Genomic DNA, 20505 nt, shown 5'->3' on the forward strand with positions numbered 1-20505 from the left:
ACGAGATTGAGTGCCTTGTTAGGAATGCTTGTCTTTTTTATATCTCACATTATGTAGCGTTGTTGTTGTTGTTATGTGCTGTCGAGTTGGATCCAACTCATAGCGACCCCTCCTTGGGTTTCCGAGGCAATATCACTATGGAAGTAGATTGCCCAACCTTCCTTCTGAGTAGTGGCTGGTGGGTTTGAACTGTCAGCCTTCTGGTTAGCAGTCAGGTGCCTTAGGCACTATGCTACCAGAGCTTTGGTGACAGTTATATAGCTAGCTCACTACTTGTCTGTTTCCAGCTCACATATTGTTAAATAAGATCAGAATACTGCTAGTAGTTTTAGAAACCAGACTATGGAGTTTTTCTTTTTTTTAAGTTTTGGTTAGTACTAATCTTTCCAAGAAAAAGCAGAAGTTAGAGAAGTCTGATTTCTTTGATAAGGTTCTCTGGTGGTACAGTGGTTAAAGCACTCAGCTGCTAACCAAAAGGTAGAAAGTTCGAACCCACCATCTGCTCTGCGGGAGAAAGATGAGGCAGTCTGCTTCTGTCAAAATTTACAGCCTTGGAAACTCTGAGGGGAAGTTCTCTGTTCTACAGGGTCTACTATGAGTCAGAATCAACTTGACGGCAGTAGGTTTGGTTTTGATTTTGGATTTCTTTGATGGTAGCGTTTAATGTTTGAGCTCTTTGGGTCTGTGCAGGACTTACCTGCTACATGATCTCCTTCTCCTTCTGTATATGATTTACACAACACACAGAGGGCCTCTGTCCGGATTACACTTTTAGAATATGTTCAGTTTGATACTTCTTATGATGCTCTTGTTGCAGTTTTGCAGGATGATTATTTGTAATAAGCTTAATATCCTACAAATGATCTTATCTGCTCATGTCCCCTGTGTGTCATGGAGTGGCAGAGTGCTGACCCATTGCAGCATAGGCTTATCTGTTCTCTGCTGCTTCCTAATGGTGTGGTAGACACACGTGTTTTACAGACTTGTTGCCCCACAGACTGTTGAGTGGAGCTGCTGATTAGTTTTCTCAGTCAGTCAGCTAATACTCTTTTCTTGTTATTAAAAAGAAAGTGTTCATTTTGAAGGACAAGGTGTAGTGCACTGAGTCTGCTGTTGAAGCCTGACTGTTATCGGGAAGTAGCAAATTGCTGGTCTTGACATTTCGCTGTTGGGGTTCTTGACATCATTCCTTTCCCATAGGTGGTGTATGACGGGCTTTTTGGTGCAAATACAAACTCAAAATTAAGAACATTGTCTCTGCAATTTGTGCATCACATTTGTATAACGTAAGTGTTTTGAACTATTTAACTTAAGCTTTTAAGGTGTTGGAGTGATTGTATAATTCAAGTGTATCATTTTACCTGTCTTACCTAGAAAGAAAGGATACTTGCTCATCTTTAAAACATGGTCAGCTTTCAGTAGACTATTTTAACTTGTTTCAATTATGTCTTCTAATTACATTAAGTAATATTTGAAATCACATGTACTTAGGAGCATTTCTTATCTTAACATTATGGATAACTCATTTGTGTATGTGTGTGATTTTTTTAAGTTGTCCAGAAATCAAGATTAAACCACTAGGTCCAATGCTTTTGAATGGCCTCACCAAACTAATCAATGAATATAAAGAAGTAAGTGATTTGTCTTTGATATTTTGTTAGCATTTTATATTTTTAAGTATTTTCTGTAATAAATTTTCTTATTCTTCATAATGATGTAATTAAAATTTGCTATTTATCATTTCTTAACTTGAAATGGTGCAAATTTCAGAAATTACTGCCATTTTTTGCTCTTTTTAGAAATAAATGTTGAAGACTGATAAGTTTTATTTAAAGTTTTTCTTTAAGTAATAATTTTAAAAGCAAGTGCATTTTATGCTATTCTTAGGGACAGTGCAAAGATAGAGTTAAAGAGATTATTTAAAATTTATTTTACGACTTACCTCCATTGGGAAATAGTGTTAATGCTTAGGGGCTGAGGTTTTACTGATTTAAAAATTCGTTTAAAACATGCATTCAGTCAAATTTTTTCCTTAAACTAACTGATTGAAACACTGTGCTGCTAACCAAAAGGTTGACAGTTTGACCCCACCACCCACTTAGTGGGAGAAAGATGTGGCAGCCTGCTTATGTAAAGGTTGACAGCCTCACTTTGGAAACCCTATGAGACAGTCAGTTCTGCTCTGTCCTCTAGGCTTGCTGTGAGTCAGAATGGATTGCATAGCCGTGGATTTGGTTAGGTTTTTGGCTTTAAAGTAAGTAGGATGAGAATCCTTGAATTACAGATTTTGAACCCTGTTTTTCCTGGCTATATCTGCCTCACTCTTTCTAGTATTGTAGAGTACTTAATTTAAGAAAGGTAAGGTTTCAAAAACTCTAGTTGGTATTATTTTCCTAAGTCTCAGCTAAGCATAAATGCATTTTTGTATGTATAGTATGGTGACCAAGATTGTGCTGTTTGGGGTTAGAATTGAGTTTGAATCCTAGTTTTAATTCTTTGATGAGTAAACTTAATATGTTTAGACCTCTGTTCCCTGTGTGTAAAATAGAAATAATAACACCCATCTTGTAGGACTGTTATGAAGATTAACTGAGATAATACACATACATGGTTTAGCACGTTGAAGGTATATTAGTAGATACTATTATTAATGGAAAGTGGTTCATTTGTTACACAGCTGTGTGTGGTGGGTAGTGTTAGGTCAGACTGTCCTACCTTTCTCCTATTGGATAGTGCTTACGTGGTTTTTAACATTTAGAAAACCTTTCAGATTATATTTATGACATAGATAATCAGCTGCTTTGGAGTGGTAGGTAGAAATACAATGCTTTTGGGTTTTTAGCGGAAAACTGTATGTATAAGACTAGGTCAGAGAGGGTAGATAACCACAGGGTCACGGTGTCCTTACCTCCAAATGACACGTGTACTTTTCCCTAAAAGATGAATTCTTACAAGTGGCCAGTTAGGTATGGGAGGGCAACTCCTACACTCCTGTGTTAGATATAAAAATGTCAGCTGACAGAAGTTTGTTACTGTGTTCCTGGGTAATAAGTCAGATGGTTGGTTTTCATAAACACCTGTAATTATGGCTGTGTCTTGAGGAAGGAACTCAGTAATTCACTTGACCATGAAACTTTTACATTTTTTGAGGTTGAAGTACAAGGACATGCTGTTTATCATGGTGTACATTTTTAGATACTTGCACCTTAACTTTCTGCAATTTTGGGTGAGACAGGGAGGACCTTAGTCTGTTGGTTCAGTGGTTAATTTTCTAATAAGTTAAGCTGTTTTCCTAGTATGCGAAAGATGAAATTTGGTGTTTCTGGGTTACGTAGTATTGAAAATATCCTGGACTCAGCACCGACTACATAGTATTGAAAATAACCTGGACTCAGCACCGACTAAGTGAAACCTTTCATTTGTGACCACTACATTTTCTTTGTGTTGGGCGGTGGGGATGCCAGGTTTTGTTTTGTTTTTCCTTTTAGTGGTGTGATGGATTCTGGGTTTGAACTTCAGTTTTTCTTGTTTAGATGCTAATATGGTTTAGTTAGGCAGAGAGAGATTTATGGTTAATGAGTAAAATCATGCATGTGATAACAGCCAAAAGTTCTGCTCTTTATTATGCTTTTTGTTTTGTCTCTTTTTTAAAATTTTTTTTATTTCAAGGACCCTAAACTACTGTCAATGGCGTATTCAGCTGTTGGAAAGCTCTCCAGGTGAGTAAACTCTTTTTCAACGAAGCATTGTATTTTAGTGAGAGAGCCTGCTGGTAAACTAAGGAAAATGATGTGCTATTTTAATAATGGATAGAGACTAAATCCTTGTGACTCTGAAAGGAAATTATTTAATGGCCATAGTTGTTCAGAAACATCTTCCTTGTAGACGGAAAAAGATGTGAGGTGTTTAAATTTACATTTGAAACTAGCCTACCACACTTGACGGCAGTCTTGAAATGAAATTTTGAACCGAATCGTGTTATAATGAGGCACATTTTTTTATACCCTAAAGGGATTTGTTTGATCTTGTGTGTGTTGCCACTTAACACTAGTGTTTATAATCCCAATGATCCAGGTTTTTCCAGCAATTTCTCTTTTCCTGGTAGTGTTTATATTACGATTCCTAATGGCCTCCTTTCTAAAGATGGACTTTTTCGTCTGTTCAGTGTGTTTTCCTCGTCCTAATTCCTCCTGGTATCATCTTTTCTCCACAGTATTTCGAAGCAGGGAGATAGAGGTGATGTGTCCTCAGTGGTACCATGTACAAAGTCTGACCCCACCAGCAGAGGTTCTGTATTACACAGGGAGTGGAGCTTTGGGATCTGAGAAAAGAGCCACCCAGACCAATTGCTACAGTATAGAACAGTCAGCACACTGTGCTTGTCTTTTAGCATGAAGTAACAAAACCTCTCACCATGGTAGCCTTTAGTTTAACTAGGAATCTGGTCTTAATTATTTTCTTCATGTTAAAATCAGAAATGTTAACTGAATGCATGGAATATTATAAAGAGGGATATTTGGATTTTTTATACATCTGTGTGTATTTTATATGTATATATATATATATATATATATATATATGTAAAACTTGGGAGCTCTGGTAGCATAGTGCCTAAGGCACTTGACTGGTAATCAGAAGGCTGGCAGTTCAAACCCACCAGCCACTCCTCGGAAGGAGGGAAGATTGGGCAATCTACTTCTGTAGAGACTATCTCCTGGGAAACCCAAGGAGGGGTCGCCGTGAGTCAGGTCTGACTCGACGGCACATAACAACAGCCAACGTAAAACTTAAGGATTATTTGGATTAGACTGTTAAAGATGTTAAACAATATTTGGCTCTTGGGGGATGTGCTCTCATGCTGATCTTGTGTTCAGAGACGGAAGTGCAAGTCCAGGAGAATTGAGTGTGTCGTTTCCTTTTCGCTTCTGTTTCCATCTCGTGGAGTTTGGATTAGCAACAGTGGTCTTACATTCTTTTACAGTCGAATGCCCCATTTATTCACTAAGGACATAGCTCTTGTGCAGCAGCTTTTTGAAGCCCTGTGTAAGGTAGGGAAGCAGCTGTCAAGTTTATGTTTTGTGCTTGCTTGGTCCCTGGAGACCCAATCGGGAGGGAAACGCTGTTACTATGTTCGTTACAGGAAGAGCCTGAGACTCGACTTGCTATTCAGGAAGCATTGTCTATGATGGTTGGAGCTTACAGTACTCTGGAAGGAGCACAGCGAACTCTCATGGAGGCACTTGTCGCTTCCTATTTAATAAAGGTAGGACCAACTGTGTGTGAACTAGTTGCAGCCACATTTTACAATTTAAAGAACAAAATCTGAATTGCGTTTCTCTTTGGCACAGTGCCTGAGGCATTTGACTGCAATCAGAAAGTTGGCAGTTCAAACCCACAAGCCACTCTGGAAGAAAGACGGGGCAATCTATTTCTGTAAAGATTTACTGCCTCAGAAACCCAGTGGGGTCACTATGAGTCAGAATCAACTCGATGGCAGTGGGTTTGGTTTGGTTACCATTTTGATAATTAAAAGAAATTATTTTTCACAAGGACTCTGATTTATAGTCTTCTTAATAACTCTTGAGGATGGAAATCTGATTTTAGGGGAGGAGTGGTAATATTCCCAGTGCTGCTTCCAGGTGAGAAAAAACAGTTGTGTCTTCCACATTGGAAATGTTTCTTCTGCTTTTTTAAAATAATACTTCATTGTGTTTAAGGTGAAAGTTTACATAGCAGATTAGGTTATCATTTAACAATTTCGTCTCACATTGCTCAGTGTGTCATCGTTCTCATTCCTTCCTTCCTGGTTGTACCGTTTCCAGCACTCTGGGTTCCCTGCCTGCTCACCTTCACATCTCTGCTTTAGGGTCATTGTTGGTGTTGAGTCTCCTATGGATGGTTTGTAAAAGGCTCTCATTGCTCATGGGTGATCTTTATTTTATGACCCAATATGTTATTTAGCTTAAAGGTGACCTGAAGAAATAGTTTCGGCTTAAGATTTAAAGAATATCTCAGGGAGCCTTTTAGTCTCAACTGGTCCACTGAGTCTTGACCTTAAGAATGCAGTTCTGTTCTACATTTTTCTCCCATTCTCTTGGGACCCATTTTATTTTGGCCCTGATCGTAGTGGTTGGTAATGGTAGCTGGGTGCCATCAGTGTTCCTCTGATCTCAAGGTAGATGAGGCTGTGGTTTGTGTATACTGTTGGTCCTGCAGACGACTTTCTTCTCTTGAGTCTTTGGTCTCCTTCTCTCTCTTTTGCTCCGGACAAATAGAGACCAGTGGTTCTGTCTTAGGTGGCTGCTCGCAAGTTTTCACCTCCTTAGGCACTACTCACCACGTTGGGGTGTGGAAAATATACTTTATGAACTGTATTATGCCAGTTAACTGAAACGTTCCACAAAACTGTGTGTCCTAAGCTTTCAAACCTGGAAAACTAATCTCAGCAGGTCTAAGAACTATCCATACCTATGTCCTCTATAGGGAGCTCTGGTAGCATAGTTTCTAAGGCACTTGACTGCTAACCGGAAGGCTGGCGATTCAAATCCACCAGCCACTCCCCGGAAGGAAGATGGGGCAATCTACTTCCGTAGTGATACTGCCTTGAAAACCCAAGGAGGGGTCGCTATGAGTCAGGGCCGACTCGAAGGCACATAACAACAACAACAACATGTCCTCTATGAAGTTTATTGTATATATGGATATACGTGCATGCACACACAGATACCTGTACGTACGTATGCCTGTAGATACGTCTCTCTGCACAAGTGTACTCACATTCATACCCATATATATGCCTATGTATATATTTGTATAACTATGCACATATTTTTTGATTCTTATTGCAAAACATACACAAGACATTTGCCAGCATAACAACTTGCCCATTTACAGCTCAGGGACATTGATGACATTTTTCACGTCACCATAATTGCTGCCCTTTCCAAAGTAATCTACCACTGTTAGCATAAACTCAGTGCTCTGCAAGCAAAAGCTTCCCCTTTCCCCCTCCCTCCCACCCTGTAACCACTAATAATCTTTGATTTCTCTCTCTCTGTCATCCATATTTTCTCAACCTATCCAGGAGTTTAGCCTCCCCTCCCCTTCTGTCCCTGGTAACCAACAAAGAAAGTTGCCTTGTATGTATAAATCTTTCCTTGACTTTTTACAATAGTGGAGTAATATGGTATTTGCCCTCCTGTGATTGACTTATTTCACTCAGCATAATGTCTTCCAAGTTCATCTATGTTATGTGGTGTTCTGCAGATTCTACATTATACTTTAGGGTTGCATAGTACTCCATTCTGTGTGTACCACAGTTTGTTTATCCACATTCCTTGATTGATGGGCACTTATATTGCAAAAACATCCTTCTCTTTTGGTACTTCTTAGTTAACACCATTTACCTTAATCAGGCTGTGTGCTCTTCCCCTGCATTTCATGCTGTCTTTCCCATCACCAAAAATAACAAGTGTCTCCTATCTCAAGAGGGCTTCCTCTTCTCCACTACCCAGTCTATCCATGGTAACTACCAAGGAGTGTGTTCTCTCTTTATATATCTATTCTTGCCTTCTTATAAAAGTATAACCATATAATATTTGTCCTTTTGTGATTGACTTTTGATTTGTCTTCTTATAAAAATACAGTCATACAGTATTTATCCTTTTGTGATTGACTTCATTCAGCATGTCCTACAGATTTGTCCCTGTGGCAGGGTGTTTCCAGTACTCATCATTATTCCTTATGGTTGCATAGTATTCCACTGTACATACGTGCACTGTTTTATGTATCCATTCATCTGTCGATAGGCACTTAGGTGGTTTATATCTTTCGCTCATGTGAATAATGCTGCAGTGAACCTAGGTGTGCATAGTGTTTTGTCTTCTTAAATGGTGGATGAGCAGTAAAGTACTTGGGGTAGAGTTCTGTAGGTAACATGGGGGACGGAAAGCTATATATCATGTCAAATTGAATCTGTAGGAAATAGGCCGGTACCATCATACATACCCTTTTTCCTTCTAGTCCTCTTTATTTGAGTTTGTGGGAGAATTTTAAATATCTGTAGATAGATATATATTTGTAATATATAATATGTAAGATATAATGTAAAATAACATGTATTTGCTTTAGTCAGTTCTTTATGCTCCACTTTTGGTGGTAGAAGAAGAGGGAGAAAGGTTCACAAGGGTTTTTGGTTTCCGTTGATGTATGGCATAATTCAATTCAGAAGGGTTACTATGTAGAGTCCCCTTGTCCAATGCTTTTGATGTCTCATGCACATGGTTTATGATCATATAATTCTGATTATGGCCAAAGAAGTTTAGGCTTGCTTGGAAGCTCAATAGAGTAGAATACTTAACACTCTTCTCTAGGTAATTTCACAAGGAAGTTTGATGCCCTGCTGATCAGAAAAGCACAATAACCTGCTTTGTTAGCTCCCTAGGGTATGTGTGTAATGCTCGTGGGTACTAATGATTACACTCATGCAGATCAAACCTTGTAAAAATCCAACAAGCCAATTTCCTTATCTCTGACTACAACCCAACTCTAGGCTAAATCATGTAGTTTGTACTGGTCCTTAATATCATCACTCTTTAATGCAGCTCAAGGATTGCTAAATGTTAGGAACATCCAAATGCATGGAGCAGTGTATATATTTCTTAATTTCTTTGTCATGTTACTTCTGTTTGTGGTTGAAGGTTCATAGGAAAATAAAACTTAAGGATAAAGAGATTCTAAAACTGCTTTTCTGCAAAACTGTACTTTGTACTCATAGATTATCAATCTATTTAAGTTAACTGCTTCTATTTTAGTACTTAAAACTTTGTTTTGACATAAATTTTACCTTTCAAAGTAATCTGAAGACGTTCAGCGTATTTTGCTTAAAACTGAAAGGATTTGAAGTAAGCTTTGTTTGCGTCCCCTGGAAAGTACCTGAATTTCACTAGTGTGTGACTTGAGAGCTTGAGATTTAGAGAAGCAGATGGTGGCCAGAAGGAGTGGTAGTGGGAAACCCTGAAAGTGTCACAATGACCCTGGTTCCAAGATTGGCGCTTATACTTTTAAGAGAGATACTCTAGCAGTGGTGTTTGTGAGTCTTCCTGCTTTACCTGGATTGTCCTTTTAGATTGTCAAAGTACTTTTTAATATCACTGTTTGAACAAATTATTTGTCTTGATTTTATTGATTTAGACATCTGTTTATTGAAATGTCAACTTAAATTTTGAATTATCATTATGATGACTGTCTTGACTAGAGTAAATTGTAATTTATTTTCTTTTCTTCCATCTGTATGTTTGTGTGTGTGTGTGTGTGTGTACACATGTGTCAAATAGCCTGAAGTTCAAGTTCGACAGGTGGCTGTGAAATTTGCAAGCACAGTGTTTCCCTCAGATCATATCCCTTCCAGATACTTACTCTTACTAGCTGCAGGAGATCCGTAAGTTCAAAAAGTGCTAAATTGAATTTGGGTTTATTTTAAAGTTATTTGAACATTACTAAAATTTTTGTTGTTTGCAGTGTTGGTCTGTGGAATTTAGAAGCAGTTTATTAAATAGTTAAAAATACGGCTCTTGACATCATAAACACCTGTAGTCACATACCTATATATTTACATAATACAGATATTACCTGTGCATAGATTTCTGTGTAATGCATACCACATATATATTTATATAACAAATAGAAGTAAAGCCAATTATATGATTATATGTAATATCATTTCATCTGCAGAGCGAGCTTTATGTAAGGAGAAAAACCACGTTTTGATATACATATTAATAATTTATTGGTGGAGTATCATTTTTATCTCTAATACACTAAGATATCTGTAATGAGGTATATATGTTGAGTTTTATGTTAATGAATTACTGCATTTTCTAGAATGTATGATGCACTTTTTAAATGTTTAAATGGCTCTGAAATTGGGCGATACCTTTAAAAGCCATGTGTACATATAATGAGTTATAACTGTACATATGAAAACAGTTCTTACCAAATCTGTTATGTCTTACAATCACTGATATCTTGAAATTCACAATATACTTTAATATATTTCATAATAGTAAACCATTCTTACATTTGATATTTAGAATTTTATATCTTTTAAGTGAGATTCTTACGTACTTTCCACTTTGAAAATTAATTAGGAAGCTTTCCATCCTTTATCCTTAGGACTAGTTTAAATATGTATGTAGGAATTAGGCGTCCTGTGATGATTTGAATAGCTTCACCCATACGCTTGTATGGTCATGCTTTTAATAGGTAATTCTTTGGTAGCAGTTTCAGTATTATGATTGGTTCAACTGTATGCCTTTTGATGCCATTTTCCACTCCCCTATACGTTTTATGTAATGTGCTATGAGTTTTTTGGGTTGATATTATAAATTGACTATCACTGGTGTTTACCAGCTCTTGACTTATTTGAATTCTGATCTTAGCTTTCTTTGTTCCTGTAGCCATTTTTAGATTTGGCTAAAGTGGTTTAGAATTGCAAATCTTGATTCTGGTGCTCTGCTGCTTCTCAGTTTTCTGCCTGATTAGTTTTTTCAGGTTTCAACCCAACCACAAGCCAAAGGTCCCAGTGCTCTGTGGTCATGTTCACATTTGATGCTTTGTATGGTATAAAATGCTGAGTAAGATCTATAGCTGCAACCATAGCCTGCTCCACGATAAAGTCAGCGTCAGTGTCATAGCAGTGAATTGGAGTTGTAGGGTCAGATGTGTGCACCATTCAATTTTCATAAGTCATTAGAGGTGAACATTGCCCAATTTTCTAACCATTATGACTCCCACCACCGACTTCATCACAGACCAGGCCATATCCTGATAATATGGCGTTGTTTTGAACACTGAACCTAAAATTGAACATCTGCTAATGAACATCTGTGAATGATAATATCAACAAAGTACATGCGCTCCAACATTGTATGCAGCACATATTATTAATGATAAGATGTTCCAACAGAACAAAATAGATGGTTATAAACGTAGTCTTTTATAAGTCAGAACTCCAAATGCTCATTCTCTAATTGGTGAAATTTATTTTTATTCTCACTTGTCTTTCTGAAAGGCGAGAAGAAGTTCATGGAGAAGCACAACGAGTCTTAAGGTGCCTTCCTGGTAGAAACAGAAAAGAAAGTGCTTCTAAGCAGATGCCTTCTTTCCCAGAAATGGTATATTATATCCAAGAAAAGGTATGCCCTTTCACTTCAGGTACTTACCTTGAGTTATAATAGATGATGAAAATAAAAATCAGTGTTTTGAGCAACTTAGACTGAAAATCTAACCATTAAGTGAACAGTGGTAAAGTTTCTGACAGTGGTAATAGTTCCAATAAGAGGGAGGTACAGAATGAGAAAAACAGTATTCTCAAAGGTCTCTTTTGCCTGAGTCTGAATTACTTAAAGTTCCTTTCATGCTCCAACATTTTGCCTGTGGTTAAAATTCTTTATCTTGGTATGAGATGCTTAAACATACATCACCTTTTGATATTTAAGCCCTCCACTTAGGGTAGCATCCCCATGGTGGGGAGCTCAGGAGTGGTGCAGGTTTCTTCCATTGTGATGATCAGAGGTTACTCCTGCTTCTGCATAATATTCTCTGCTGGTGGGTCAGAGGATGTTGGTGGTCATGATCCCCAGCCCTGGCTCTGTCCCACTTGGACTGAACTGTGTCCTTGGGCACACTGGAGGACATCTTACTGCCTTCTGCCTCTGCTCGTGGGCCTGGCTTTTGTGGGTTAGACTCCATGAGGGAGTTGGTGGTCGGTACATGGCAGCCGTGATTCCTTTTCCATGGCACAGGCGTATGTGGAGTTCGAAGAGGCTTCTGGGCTCACATTTTTCCCCTACCCCATTACTGATGAAAATGATTAGCATGCAGTGGCCTAGGGTGAGTGTGTCAGTAGATATCTGGAGTGACTTTTGTTTTTTAAAATAAGCCAGCAAAAATATGGGGAAAAGTCAACATATAAGTCATTGAGGGCTTAAGAATTTGACGGACATGGCAGAGTTGATTAGTGGGAAAATATATTAAACACAAAAAGCACAAGCAAATTTTGGAACATAATGGCGCTAGATAGTTGGGAGCTCTAGCAGCGTAGTGCCTAAGGCATCTATCTGACTGCTAACCAGAAGGCTCGTGGTTCAAACTCACCAGCCACTCCTTGTAAGGAAGGTTGGGCAATCTACTTCTGTAGTGATACCGCCTCAGAAACCCAAGGAGGGGTTGCTGTGAGTCGGGTCCCACTGGATAGTTAGTTTTGAGCTGATGAAGCTACATTGTAATTTTGTTTGTTTTTTGCTTATTTTTATTAGGCTTCACATCGAATGAAAACTCCAGCCAAATATATGACTGGGACCACTGTCCTTCCATTTAATCCAGCAGCCTTTGGAGAGGTAGGATGTTCACTTAATGCTGTTTTACTTTCTCTAATGGTTCTGCAAGGTAAAGCTGCACCTTTACTTTGAGGTGTCTGTGCATTTTCTGTGACTTAGATAAGCCCGTGTTGCAGTGTCATTATTCTCCACCAGGCTGTTCATCATTGTTAAAACAGCAATAGTACTTGGTAATTGGTATTAATTAATTATTATCAGTTAATTTTTAAAAATGACAATAAATTTGTATTAGAGAGTACAAGCTTAATCTTAGTGAAATGAATAGAAGCCTATCTATAAACAGAATACATATTTTTGTGAAAGACTGTGTGTTCTACCTTGGTTACTTTGGGTACTTGGGGGATCTTTATAGCAAGTTAGATTTGAATTTTTAAGGCCAACATGTTGTTGAGGTTAATTGGTTATCTAGTTTCAAAGGTCCTTAAGTGGTGCAAAAAGTGCTCACCTGTGCTAACTGAAAGGCTGGCAGGTCAGACCCGCTCAGGAGGGACTCAGAAGGAAGGCCTGGTGATCTGCTCATGGAAGGGCACAGCCTTGAAAACCTTGTGGAGTGCGTTCTACTCTGCACCACTCAGTGGGAACCGGCTACAGCAGCGACAGCGCTGAAGGCTGGAGAGGGGAGGTTATCACACTAAGGGCTGTGCTGTTTCTTAGATCATTGTACTAATTAAATGACAAGAGGTTATCTTCTTCAGGGTGAGTAAAACTACAGTGCAATGCAGCCTTCCTAGTTAGGGTCTCATGAACTTCCAGTGGGTTCTGTAGCGGCAGGTTTATCTCCGAGGGGTGTTGGAGCTACTCTCCTACGGATGAACCTGTTTTCTCAAATTATTTTTTTGGGAAGACTAAACACGGCTAGAACTTCGTTCCCCAGGAATGGTCATTTGCCTGTCGTTTCTGTCCAGTCACTTTTGTATATGTGGCTTTTGAAAAATAATGATTTATCAGACTTTAGTAGTTGAGTTTGCATTTTAATACCTTTAAAAAAAATGCTTTGGGTTTATGAAAGCATGTTATATAAATTTTGCTCCAGTTTGGTAATATCCGTTAACATATTAAGTCATGTTTTCCAGATTCCATGAGGACAGTCTAATAGCTTTGTGAAGGAGGATGGGGAAATCAAAGCTGGAAACTGTCGCCTTGAGTGTCCTCCCACGTTGATGTTTGAGCAGCTTAACTGGAATTCCTCTTCCTGTTGTTTTCAGATAGTTCTGTACTTGCGTATGTGCTTGGCTCACAGTGCGGGAGTGGTGCCCACCTCTCAAAGCCTGGCTGACATGCAGGACCACGCCCCAGCCATTGGGCGCTATATACGAACTTTAATGTCAGGGAGCCAGGCGACATCCTCATCATCTTCTTCCAAGAGCGGAGAGACCAACCCTGTTCAGATCTACATCGGCCTGCTTCAGCAGCTCTTAGCTGGTGTTGGAGGTAGGAAGTTTGAGGTCAAGGAAAGATAACAAAGCACATAAGCCAAAGAGGCTGTGAATTTATAGCAGAATTAATCTCTCTCTTCACTACTGTAATGAAACATTAGTCATTGTTTCTTTTCTAAACTTATCTGATTCATCTTTGCTCTCTCTTTTTAGAAAGAAAATAATACATTTTTACTTTGGAAATGGATGTGGAGAACAGGATGTCCTTCTTTTTATAGATAGCTAGTCTAAATTTGCTGTATTGAATAACTTACTGTATTTGGGTTTTATAATAATTATTTTTATTAACCAAGGGAAAGCCTTCTAAAGAAGCAGCTCTTGCACTTTAATTATTGATCCTTGCGTGCTTACTACTTAAACTTTAACAGGTTTCTGAATTCTTACTTAGGTTTACCAGTCATGTACTGTCTATTGGAAGCTGTTTCAGTGTATCCAGAAAAGCTGGCTGCCAAATTTGTAGATAAAACAGAATGGATAAAGGTATGTCCTGTGCATGTGTATTCCTCTTGGAGTCTAAGCATTGCAGATTAAATCTCATGATTTCTTCTTTCTACCTGTGTTCCAATGGCTTTTTCTGCCCTTAGGTTATCTTGAGGATTGCCTCATCAAACACTTACTGGGAAAAACAGATTTCAGTATATATTCCCTTGGTCTATCTGGGTGGAGTGGGAAATGAATTGAGAATCATATGAATAAAAATAATTATCTTATTTGAAACTTTTTTAAAAAATAATTAAATTAATAGATTTGTGTAGTTAAAAATATGTACAGTGGCTCTTTTCCGTAGCTGTCTGTCATCTACCCACATTTCCCCAACCTCTTGTCCCCCGTTCCTCCGTCTCTGACAGACATTCACAGGCTGTCGCTTGTTTACATACAATGTACCTGCTTCTTACTTTCCTCCCTCCATTTACACAGAAGGCAACATGTCACTCATGTTGTTTTGTTACCTTTATCAGTAGGATGAGGAGCTCTTTCTTGCAGCTGCAGAGAGAGCCTCCTCATTCTTTTAACAGCGTCATCGTTTTCCATAGTGCAGATGTTCCATGATCCATTCAGGCTTCTTATTGGTGGTCCCTGAAGTTACTGCCAGTGTGCTGCAGTGACTGCTTTTACATATAAGGAAGTGCGTATCTTAGAGGGATTCCCTAGTTGTGGCATTGCTGGATTCAAGGGCGAGTGCTTTTGTGCCACACCTTCCACACAGGCTCTTTCAGTTTCTGTGGCCATCAGCACATGTTCTTGTCCCATAGTCACACCAGTAGGTGTGGTATATTTTCTTTGCCTGGTATGTTGTTGTCATGTGCCGTTGAGTCTGACCCCTCCTTGGGTTTCCGAGGCGGTATCACTATGGAAGTAGATTGCCCAGCTTTCCTTCCAAGGAGTGGATGGTGGGTTTGAACCGCCAGCCTTCTGGTTAGCAGTCAGGTGCCTCAGGCACTAGGCTACCAGAGCTCCTTGATCAAGATAAGATGTTCAGTTAAATCTGAATCGCAGATAAACAATGAATGATTTTGTAATACAAATCTAGCCCATAAAGTTTTGTTTACCATTTGTGCTATCTAATGCAGTTCTTTTTGGAAAGTACAGCTTGAATTACAATAAAATTGTGTAGATTGTGTAGTTAGATGTGAAGGCATGAATGTGATTTTCTAAGAAGTGTGTGAGTTTTGCACTTTTCTGTCAATTCTGGACCTCATGAAATTGTTTCTGGTTTAAAAAGGGTTTTCATTATTTCTGAATATTTGCTGATTTAAAAATGATCTTACAGTTTTTGAGTTTTGATCATTTAGATCAAGAGTAGATAAGTGTCAGCCTGTAGGTTAAAACAGGATTGCCTCCTGTTTTTGTATGGCTTGTGAGCTAAGAATAGTTTCTACATTTTTAAATAATTGGGTAAAAAAAAAAATAAAAAAGCCTTAACATTTCACGTCATGTGAAAATTAAAGTGTCCATATGTAAAGTTTTTGGATTGTAACCTGTTTGTTCCCATATTGTCTGGTTGCTTCTACATCACAGTGGCAGAGTTGAGTAGTTGCAGCAGAAACCCATGGCCTGCTAAGCTTAAAATACCTAGTATTCTGGTCCTTTACAGAAAAAATGGACTAAACTCTGTTTTAGGCCATAGTGTATTAATTCACATGCTGTGTCTTTTCGTTATCTTTGGTATAAAGCCACATAAGAATTCAGTGTATAATTGAACTTTTATTTTAATAGCTTGCTGTGGTTTTTTCCCAGAGATGTCAGGAGATTGATCATTACAATGTGGCATTTATTTATTTAAATTAGATTGCTGGAACAAATGGTATTTCTCTTTTCAACTTTTAAGGAATTGTTATACTCATTTCCACAGTGGTTGAATCATTTTACAGTCTAACAGCAGTGTATGAAAGTCCCAATTTCTCTACATCTTTGCCAACATTTTTTTTTCTGGCTTGTTGAACTTTGCCATTAATGCTTGGGTGAGGTGGTACTCATAGTTGGTTTAATTTGCATCTCTCTAATGGTTATTTATCACAAACATTTCTTCATGTGTTTGTTGGGTGTCTGAATGTTTTCTTTGGTGAAGTGTCTGTTCACATCTTCTGCCCATTTTTAAATAGGATTGTTGGTGTTTTTGATGTCGAGGTGTTGGACTTTTCTATAAATTTTAGAGATAAGTCCTTTGATATGTCATTGCCAAGTATTTTTTCCCACTCTAGGTTCTTTTTTTTACTCTTTTGGAGAAATCTTCTGATGCACATAAAAGTTTAATTTTCAGAAGGTCTCAATCATCTAGTTTATCTTTAGCTGTTTGTGCCCTCTGGATTATGCTTGATAGTCTATTTATGTCATAAATTAAGGCCCTTAAGTTTGTCCCTGTTTTTTCTTCGATTAACTTAATAGTTTTAGGTTTCACATTTAAGTCTTTGGTCCACCTGGAGTTAGTTTTTGTGTAAGGTATGGATCTTATTTCATTTTTCTGCAAATGGATATCCAGTTTTACCAGCACCATTTGTGAAAGAGACTGTCTCTTCCTCATTTAATGGATTTTGGCCCTTTGTCAAAGATCAAAGGTTGATGGATCTATTCTGGGTGCTCAGTTCTATTCCACTGGTCTGTGTATCTGTCCTTGTACCAATACCAGGCTGTTTGGGCAACTGTGGCTGTGTAGTAGGTTTTGAGATCTAGAAGTGAGAGACCTCCTTCTTTGTCCTTCTTCTTCAATAGTGCTCTGCTTATCCGAGGTCTCTTCCTTCCCGTATAAAATTAGTGATTGGTTTTCCCGTTGCCTTAAAGAATGTTGATGGAATATGGATTGGGATTGCATTTAATATATAGATTGCTGTGGATAGTATTGACGTTTTTACAGTGTTCAATCTTCCTATCCATGAGCATAGTCCGTCTTCCCATTTATGTAGCTCTCTTATAGTTTTTTTCTTTTTTAAAAAATACATTTTATTGAAATAATTTATGTGCAGTGAAATACACAAAACTACAGTGACACAGGTCAATGCATTTTTTTTAATTCTTTTAGTTTTAGCTGTTAGATATTATTAGCAGACAGATGGTTATGTAATGGCAGATGTTTTGCAGCAGGAAGATGATTATATGTCATGACGTATTTCTTTTTCTACACCTGTCAGAGTCTGATGAATAGCAGTAAAGAAGAGATGCGTGAACTGGCAGCATTGTTTTATTCTGTGGTGGTATCTACGGTGTCAGGAAATGAGTTGAAGTCAATGATAGAACAGCTTATAAAGACTACAAAAGACAATCACGTATGCTTTCAGTTTTCTCTTCATTCTTTTTGTGGGAGATAGTAGGGTTTTAAAAAATAATTTTTAGCTTTTGTGTTTGCATTTTTAAAGTGAATGTGCAAATTCCTTGCTATTATATTATTGTAAAGATTAAATGACATAGATAATGCATAGATTCAGTCATTGCATTCAGCAAATTTGAGTGTCTTGTGTCAGTAGGCAGTGTTCTAATGCTGGGTATATGGGCTCAGTAAATACCTGAGAATACCTGTTCTTACCTGGTGCTCAGAAATGTTAGTTCCTTTTTCTTCCACATGCACTGCTACCTACCATTCTGCCTGTCAGAAAATGAAGTGTTGAAACCAAGTACTTTTTAAAACATTTTATTGCCTGCCTTGTGCTTGGTGGTATTAGCAGTTAGAAATAGGATCAGTTGGTTGTGTTTTGTTGGCAGTAGGGAGAAATGCTTGAAGTTAAGATAATACAGTTATGTTGGTAGTAAAGCTAGAAAAGACGTATGAGGTCTCTAGGGGTGTGGGGATGTAAGAGACACCCGTCATGCAGGTAGGAAGGGCATGGATAGACATCCAGATCTTCAGATGAACCAACAGCTTACCTGCTCAGATTTCTCTGTCTTAGAAGCTCAGGGTCCCCCCCTTGTTCTGCTAGCCCGATTAACTAGAATCCAGTGATCACAAGGTTCTTTGACCTAGTGTTTTATTGGAGAGATGAGTGTAATGAACATTATTTCAGTGCACTCTTGGTATGTGAGAAAGAGAGACATATGCTGTTGTGTTGTTAACTCAGAGCCCAGAGATACAGCATGGATCCTTGCTTGCGTTGGGATTCACGGTGGGAAGGTATTTGGCTAAAAAGAAAATGAGACTGTCAGAGCAGCAAGGCCTGGAGACAGAGGCTGGTTTTCTGCCTGTGCAAGAGGAACTCATCCAGAGCGCCACAGAGACCATCGGTAACTCACGGCTTCCTGCGGGCTTGGCTGTAGGAGGGTTTGAATTAAGTTAAAATTTAATATAGCATTTTTATTTATTAATTTAAATTTAATTTTTAACAATGTGGTTTAGGTGAAAGTTTACAGAGCAAATTAGTTTGCCAGTCAACAGTTTATACACATTTTGTTACATGACATAACGGAGAGCTCTACTTTTTTCCTGTACTTTTTCCCCCTATATGTTTCTATATAACATGATTATATTATGGAAAAAAATTAAAAGAGACATGACTTTATGCCCTGTGGTCATTTTTTAAAAAATTTTTTTATTGCTGAATAAATGTTAACAAATGATCAACTAGAAGATACTGTAAACTTTGATTTATTTTGCTGTCTTTAGAAAAACCTTGAGTGCAGTTGGTGTTTGGGTCATGAGGGTGGTATGGTATATGTTATTCTCCGTTTTGTGTGAATGTGTTCACAGGCTCATTTTTGGACAGTACGTCACCCATCCTGGCAATTGCTGCCTGCACAGCCTTGGGTGAAATTGGCAGAAATGGTCCACTCCCCATCCCCAGCGAGGGATCTGGCTTTACCAAATTGCATCTGGTAGAAAGTTTACTAAATAGAATACCCTCCAGTAAAGAAACAAACAAGGCAAGTCTCTTTCTTTTTCTCTTCCCCTCTAGAATTCACTCTCTCTACTCAGATATGTAAATGAGCAAAAAACCAGGTTGTATGAGGGTAGATGGACTGTAAAGCTTTGGGATAGGGGTGTGCACTGTAGTATGTGTACCTTTTGTGATTCCAATTTAGGCCTTAAACTGTTTTCTTAAGATTGGGGTAAGGTTTTAAAAGCATCCAGTAATTCTGTTGTCATCCCCCATATTTTGTGGGTAATACAGTGTTATGTTGTCTTATGATTGATTTTATAATTTCAGACAAATACAAGTCTTGCCCTCTACAGCTAGACTGGTTTTAAGAAATTGGTAACAGTAAGTGCTGTGAGCACTCTGCAAGGGAAAAGACGTTTACAGCTTTTTAGTTTTATATAAGTATTTAATAGACTTCAAAACATACCCTTTGTAATCAGGCACCTTAACCTTGAAGTATTACATGATTTAAATGACAGAAAAATCATTTACTGTAAGTTAATAAAGGAGCTCTGGCAGCGTAGTGCCTAAGGCACTTGACTGCTAACCAGAAGGCTGGTGGTTCAAACCCACCAGCCACTCCTCGGAAGGAAGGTTGAGCAATCTACTTCTCTAGTGATACTGCCTCAGAAACCCAAGGAGGGGTCGCTATGAGTCGGGTCTGACTCGATGGCACATAACAACAACAACAACAACAAGTTTAATAACATATGATAATCTTATCTTTAGCCTAGTTATTGATTAAAATCAGTAACTGTGTGAAAAGATCACACAATGTAGTTTTTATTAGTTATTACTAATTAATCATTACCAACCACTGATAAGCACTTGTAATGTGCCAAGCAGTATTTTTTACATAGTATATTAATTGACTCCAAGAAATCTAGTGAAGTAGCTGTTATCTCTGTTTTCCAGTGGAGAAATGATGGTACAGAGAGGTGAAGTAACTTGCCTAAAGTTACACACTTGTGAAGGCAAGTTAAATGATGGAGCAGTGGTTTGATTCCACCCTCTGGGCCTAGAACTCACATCCCTCAGTGTTACAGTTTGAATGATAATAAGCTTAGTTGCAGACTTTCTTCTCTTGTAACTATGCATCCTTAATGGACTCAATTTTATGTCTTTTCTACTTCCAGTGCCTTAGAGGGAGAAAGCATAAACTGTAACATTGGATAGTTTTATGAAAACTTAGCATTGGTACATTAATTAGAAAAGACGAGCCCTCCAAAAAAAGAAGGTGGGGACCAGGTTTGCTGGTCCAATGGAGCCTGGTGTAACCACTGAGACTGTGGTCCCTAGCTGCCCTTCAGGTCTGGAATTGAACCCACA

General features: G+C 38.3%; 1 protein-coding gene across 1 annotated transcript in view; it reads left to right on the forward strand.

Annotated features, from left to right (window-relative positions):
- The window catches only part of ECPAS (Ecm29 proteasome adaptor and scaffold), a 105944-nt gene that overhangs the window by 28208 nt on the left and 57231 nt on the right, over positions 1–20505 (forward strand). Inside the window, 13 exon segments of the mRNA XM_007936772.2 lie at positions 1201–1286; positions 1553–1631; positions 3670–3719; positions 4982–5048; positions 5141–5263; positions 9336–9439; positions 11072–11195; positions 12318–12398; positions 13604–13829; positions 14223–14314; positions 17461–17595; positions 18382–18544; positions 19008–19180. Of these exon segments, the coding sequence (XP_007934963.2) occupies positions 1201–1286; positions 1553–1631; positions 3670–3719; positions 4982–5048; positions 5141–5263; positions 9336–9439; positions 11072–11195; positions 12318–12398; positions 13604–13829; positions 14223–14314; positions 17461–17595; positions 18382–18544; positions 19008–19180 (1503 nt within the window).

Source organism: Orycteropus afer, unplaced genomic scaffold (assembly GCF_000298275.1).
Source record: "Orycteropus afer afer isolate SDZICR_OR568_19922 unplaced genomic scaffold, OryAfe1.0 scaffold00037, whole genome shotgun sequence".
NCBI lineage: Eukaryota > Metazoa > Chordata > Mammalia > Tubulidentata > Orycteropodidae > Orycteropus > Orycteropus afer.